Below are 5,608 nucleotides of genomic sequence, written 5' to 3'. Positions count from 1 at the left end.
TTAACCTGCGCTTCCGTCCCATTTCTTCTGAACCGGGAAGGAAGTGCACAAGGACCCTAAACTGATTGTTAGATGGTCAGTTGATAACACAGGGGCATCAATGGGCCTCCAAATGCTTTCACTAATGCTAGTAAAACTGAACCAGCTCCCATCTCTTTCTCTAGCTTATGTGATGCTGGTGATCATCATCCTGATCATCATTGCTCTGTGTATCATCCTCTACTTTCTCCGGAGAATCTCCAGGGTAGGAGAAAACAGAAATTAAGTTTTAGTGGCAGTTCTAACACATATTTTACACCCACTCACTGTACTGTGTTGTAGTTAACACTCTTGTCTGCCTCATATTAGCCTTCTTGTTTGTTTCTTTGGTCCAGACCTACTCGTTTGACCTTCACCGCCCGGCTCCCGTCAGCCATCTTGATGAACCCATGGGCACTTTTGAACCGGTCTACCAGGACGACCTAGGTGTGCGTTTGTTTCTTTAAGCTTACATTAACGTGACAGTGTATTCGACTATTCTGATGCACCTTTTGGCTTTTGTGTGTTTCATCTCAGATCGACCAGCCCCTAAAGACCAGGCGACCAGCGATGACCTTTCACCTCCTCTAGTAGCAAATGGCACAAGTCTACAGTTGGAAGAAAAGGGCTCCTGTGGAGAGAGCGGTACAAGATGAAGTTCAGCTTTTGGTGCTGAAGAACTAATGCTTAGTATTCTGAAGTCTGTAACGTCAAATATTCACTCAGTATCAAACCATATCTTAAAAGGCATGGTGAAATTAAACACAGGTTAATGACGTGTGAAGAGGGTGACAGGACAAACCAAAAAGATTTAAACCTCACCCTGACCAGTACACTACACCAGTTTGTCATTTTTCCCATTAACATTTTCCTCCCGTTTTCCATTTAGCTCATTATCAGTTTTTATAATGGCCATGGTCTAAAATTTAAACAAAGTTTGAATTTGATCAAGAACTGTTAATACTAAAATCTAAATTAGTTTGTAATAGCATGCACCCCATGAAAAGGTCACATCACATGGACTATGAGAGCTGTGGCAAAGATGACAAATGGAAAAAATTATTTTCTATACATAAATACTGTATACCTTAACATTACTGATATGCTCTGGATACTTCACATCATGACGTTCATCAAATCAGTTACACCTCGTCTTCCCTTTCCAGCTCCACAGGGACACCCTGATGCAAACAGCATGGAGAGCTCACCCCTGGGTAACACCAGCCCCTCGCTGGGTGACGATGCATCAGACAAGACACCCAGCCCACTGAGCAGTACCAACCTGTTCTTTGATGCTACTGGGGAGGAGCAGCACAATGAAAACAACAACCACCCAGGTGAGATTATTCAAAGAGGAAGTCTAGTGATTTAGCTTTGCATCAGTAAAGCTGTGACAGAGTGCACACAAAGCCAAGCCTGGCACTATAAATATGACATTTCTGAAGTTATAATGCACCTTTGAAGAAGCTAGTAACTCTCCATGCTCATTGCCTTTGTAGGCAGCTAAGCTAAAGACAGGTTGGAGTCAATCTCAGCTTTTACTCCCAGCAAGAGATGTACAGGAAACGGGTTACGTCACTAAACGGCTTTAAATATTTCGGAAACTACACATCTAAATGCACTTTTCTTCTGCTTAGCGGCTTCCTCCAGTGACCCATTTGTTGAAATAAACCTGGATGACCCAGCGTGGTGCGACCAGCTCTTCCCCTCTCCTGATGGCTCCTCATCCGTCCACCCGTTCTCTCCTTTCTCCTTGCCTTCATAGCATCCAGGCCAAGATGGCGGCCGAGACTGGGATGTCAACTGACAAAGCTATTGTTCTTTTACTTCCAGTTGTCATTGAACATAAATCTAGTTTAAACAGTATTGTTCAAGTGTGATATGTGTTCACGTCAAACTGTATATTGGCCAGGTTTCTTTTGACACGGTCCTTCTCGTCCACAGTTCAACACCGAGTCAATCAGCTCACTTAACCTGAGCTAACCGTTAGCTAGCTACCTTGATGACTCGGGGTTTTTGCTGGAACCTTTAACAGTATGTGACCGGACCAAGATACAGGCCTGGGTAACAAAATAATTTTTAGTACATCCCAATGCCAAAGGATATTGTCCCTCCGGGGTAAAGAGGTCAATTTCATACCAACTCTACAAAAACTGTGTTCCCACACTGTCTGCAAAAGTACAGACACTGGTTTAATCCACAAGAATGAGGATTTATGAGCCAATGTGTAATTTAATGATAGTGAATCAGTTTTTAAAAGGCCTAACACCAAAAGCTAAAATATTACCCATGAAGAGAACCCACTCAGCCACTTTCTAATAAATACGGTACAAAACAAATAAAAATGGTCAAGGCCAACAGATTGGGACAATGAAACACCACAACAAAAACAAACTTAAGAGGATCTTCCCTTTATTTTGTTTATCTACCTGAGCTCTATGACTTTCAACAGATCGTACAGCAGGCTGTAGAGACTGCGCCCCCTTATGGCCATTTGTTAGTTACTCAGTGGCCTTTTTAAAACAATGAGCCTGTGTTTCTTCACGGAGCACCATCAGCCTGAACACAACCTGAAGTGTTTGTCTTCAAACTAGAGATATGTACTAGGAAGCTGTTACAAACCATGTCCTCTGTTTTTCTGTGGGGCAACCTGTAATGTTTTAACTGGAGCCACAGTCAGAGGAAATGTTTTCTACATTATGAAATATGGATGCTGTAAATATTAGACATTTATACATTCATGTGCATTTAGAATTTTGTTGTGTCTGTGTATAGAAGTTGAACTGCTTTAGGTTCTTGTGTTTTCATCTGCAGTATTTTTCAGTACTTGTTTTTACTCAGTGTAATAAATACTTTTTGGAGAATGTAAGAAATAAAAAGATACTTTTCACCGCTGTCATTTTGCTTTATTTACCCTGTGCTTTGGGCCATTTAACATGATAAATCAATTTCAGTTAAACGGATGAGTTAAATTTGAAACTACAGTAAGTAGCATCAAATAAATAAACTATATAGTATATTTTATTTGTAAATCTCATCTTCACATTTTGAGCAGGGCTGCCCCATAATGCAGCATTAATGCATATGTAAAAGTCAGAAGCACCTTGTAGCTTATGCAGTCTGTCCAAATACTTCATTAGAAAAAACAGACCATCTTAACAGCATGGTGGGGACATTGATGGTTTTAACATCGTTATGACATTATTCAGGTATGAACATTGATATCTGCTCTATTAGCATTTTGCTTATTAGCCAGCAACTGAATACCTCATCTACCTGCTGTGTCACTATTAAACACCCACGGAAATGTTTCCGTTGTAGTCTGTGCCATTTGAAGTGCTTTCACCATTTGGCACGCATACGGTGTGTGTCTGGGATAGAGAATATGCAGAGGACATGTTTCAACAGCTTTATTTCCCACAAGGAATGAAGTCTTCCTCTCTCCCAGGGCTACTGTAAGTGTTCCCATTTCCTGTTACTTTCATACCGTTACGTTTCAGGCAGGCAAGGACCCAAAATGCAGACAAACTCTGGTTCTAATAGCTTATCAGTCTTTATTCAAAACTAAGAAACTAAAGTACTGGGTGTTCTACCTGACAGGACAGAACTAAGGATTAATAGAATAGTCAGGGAGCCAAAAACTCAACTCTAGTAACAAACTGAGAACAACAAACATACAAAATCTAAAACGGAGGCTGCAGAACATCAAACTCACAAGAGTCCAGAAACAGAGGATGAAGGAAAAGGAACCCACCAGGTGTGGCAATCAAAAAGGGAGCACAGAAGACGGGAACAAGCGAAGCATGGAGATCAGATGAACAAGCAACCAGACTGAGGGAAGGGAGCAGGTTATATGCACAGGCAGCCAAGGGATAACAAGGGACAGGTGAATGCAATGAGTGTTGATCGTAAACCAGGGTAAAGTTCAGGCAGGTGAGGTGGTTGGTAATAAACCGAAAATGTGCACACATGGTGACAAATAAAACCAGCAAATGTCAAAGAACAGGAAGTCCTTACAAAACAAAAGAACAAGACAGGAAGGGAGTTCCACATCGTGACACCTACTTGCACTTCACTACATCTCAGAGGCAAATCTTTTTTGTTGCATTACATGTATTTGATAACTTTAGATCCTTTTCAGAGTCAGTTCAATAAAACTAAAACAAAACACAGTAGAATCATCCAACTTTATTGATCCTGTGTGGGAAACTCACCAGCCACCCAGCAGGATGTAAAGTACATTAGTATCTAAGGTAGTTAACATTAGCTCCACCTTTACCAGCTGCAGCATTAAGCTGTTTTCAGACAGGACGCTGTGGGCGCTGTGCTCCACTGGACGTATCTGTGCCAAACTGAGCACAGTGCAAAGTCACACGTGTTTTCACTGAGTTCTGTTCTGAAGTATGAACTCATATTTATAACAGAACATAAAGCCACATGTCCATAAAACCTGTCATTTGGACAGTTACAGCTCAACTTGGGCGCAGCGCTCTGTGACGTCACGTCGATCCGTCCAATTGCAGAGAACCTGTCAGACCACACAGGAAATGGAGAGGCTGATTTTGGTACCCACATCCTCTTCTTCTTTGCTGCAGCTCATCTCCTCCTCTTCATCAATACAACTAAAGCCAGAGCATTTCGCTGACATGTAGATTCATCCTGCATCCAAGTCCACTGCTCGAAAAACTAGTTAATATCTGTTAACCACCTCCTGGAAAGCTGTTGGTCGCCTAGCAACTGGTGCCCAACATATGCGCAATTTGCATGTGTGCACCCTCCCCTGTGCTTCGCCTGGCCTCCACAGTGAGCGTAGCACACACTTTTACTACTTTTACTTTGTAGTGAAGTAATAATTTGAAAGCAAGACCCTTGTTTCTCTCATGACCGGCAGAACGTTAGGACTGTCCTCAGTCCAGCTATGGACACAAGCTGGTGATAAATTATCAGTTGTACTCAATGAAAATGTCACAACTTCTCATAAATGAATAAGGGTTTATTTATAATATGTATAAATTATAAACAGCACATGAATAAAATCAGTGACCAATATTTCTCATAATTTATGCTCCTGTTTGACATAAAATGTGGTTTGTGGGTCAGTGATAGCATTTTTATGCTAACTGTCATTTATACTTTTTAAGAATTTAAACTCAAACACATAATACATAATTTAATTCAGAATATTGTTCATTAAACCAATGCTCTGACAGAAGGGAGGCCTTGTTAGTCCTAATGACCTGTTTCTCTGACAAACTCTAAATTCATTAAAGTGAATAGATTTGGTTGAACAGCACAGACAATCAGTAGAACTTCTACTACTATCAACCCAGTGTAGGTGGTTGAGAAGGATAAACTGCCCAAGACCCAGTGTGCAGAGCTTGTAGAGACTCAACTAAAACCAGTCTTAGTTGATATTACTGACGAAGAGCAGAATCAACCCAAAGAAATGTAGCTATAGAATTTGACAAAGTACAAAATAAAAGCATAGCAGAACAGAGCACAGACAATCAGTAGACCTATAACTGCTGCTGCTATCAGTCCAATGTGGAGGCTGGTCAATCCCTGACTCTCTGGTTGTGGACTCACAGTT

The 5,608-nt window shown here is 41.2% G+C and overlaps 1 protein-coding gene and 1 long non-coding RNA gene across 2 annotated transcripts in view; one reads left to right on the top strand and one right to left on the bottom strand.

Moving 5' to 3' along the window:
• Window positions 1-1,649, bottom strand: part of LOC109953032 (uncharacterized) — a 5,484-nt gene extending 3,835 nt beyond the window's left edge. The window contains exons 1-3 of the long non-coding RNA XR_002273842.1: window positions 1,475-1,649; window positions 1,106-1,316; window positions 528-649 (exon numbers count right to left, since the gene is read on the bottom strand). This is a non-coding gene — a long non-coding RNA (uncharacterized LOC109953032). The remainder of the gene's footprint in view (window positions 1-527; window positions 650-1,105; window positions 1,317-1,474) is intronic.
• LOC109953029 (uncharacterized) overlaps window positions 1-2,907 on the top strand; it is a 7,692-nt gene extending 4,785 nt beyond the window's left edge. Inside the window, exons 6-10 of the mRNA XM_020588375.1 lie at window positions 165-244; window positions 375-465; window positions 556-663; window positions 1,185-1,355; window positions 1,656-2,907. Of these exons, the coding sequence (XP_020444031.1) occupies window positions 165-244; window positions 375-465; window positions 556-663; window positions 1,185-1,355; window positions 1,656-1,783 (578 nt within the window). The 3' untranslated portion in view covers window positions 1,784-2,907. The remainder of the gene's footprint in view (window positions 1-164; window positions 245-374; window positions 466-555; window positions 664-1,184; window positions 1,356-1,655) is intronic.
• The last annotated feature ends 2,701 nt before the right edge of the window (window positions 2,908-5,608 follow it).

Source organism: Monopterus albus, unplaced genomic scaffold (genome assembly GCF_001952655.1).
Source record: "Monopterus albus unplaced genomic scaffold, M_albus_1.0 scaffold534.1, whole genome shotgun sequence".
Lineage (NCBI taxonomy): Eukaryota > Metazoa > Chordata > Actinopteri > Synbranchiformes > Synbranchidae > Monopterus > Monopterus albus.
The sequence above is the reverse complement of the archived record's forward strand: the minus strand, read 5'-3'. Positions and strand labels throughout refer to the sequence as shown.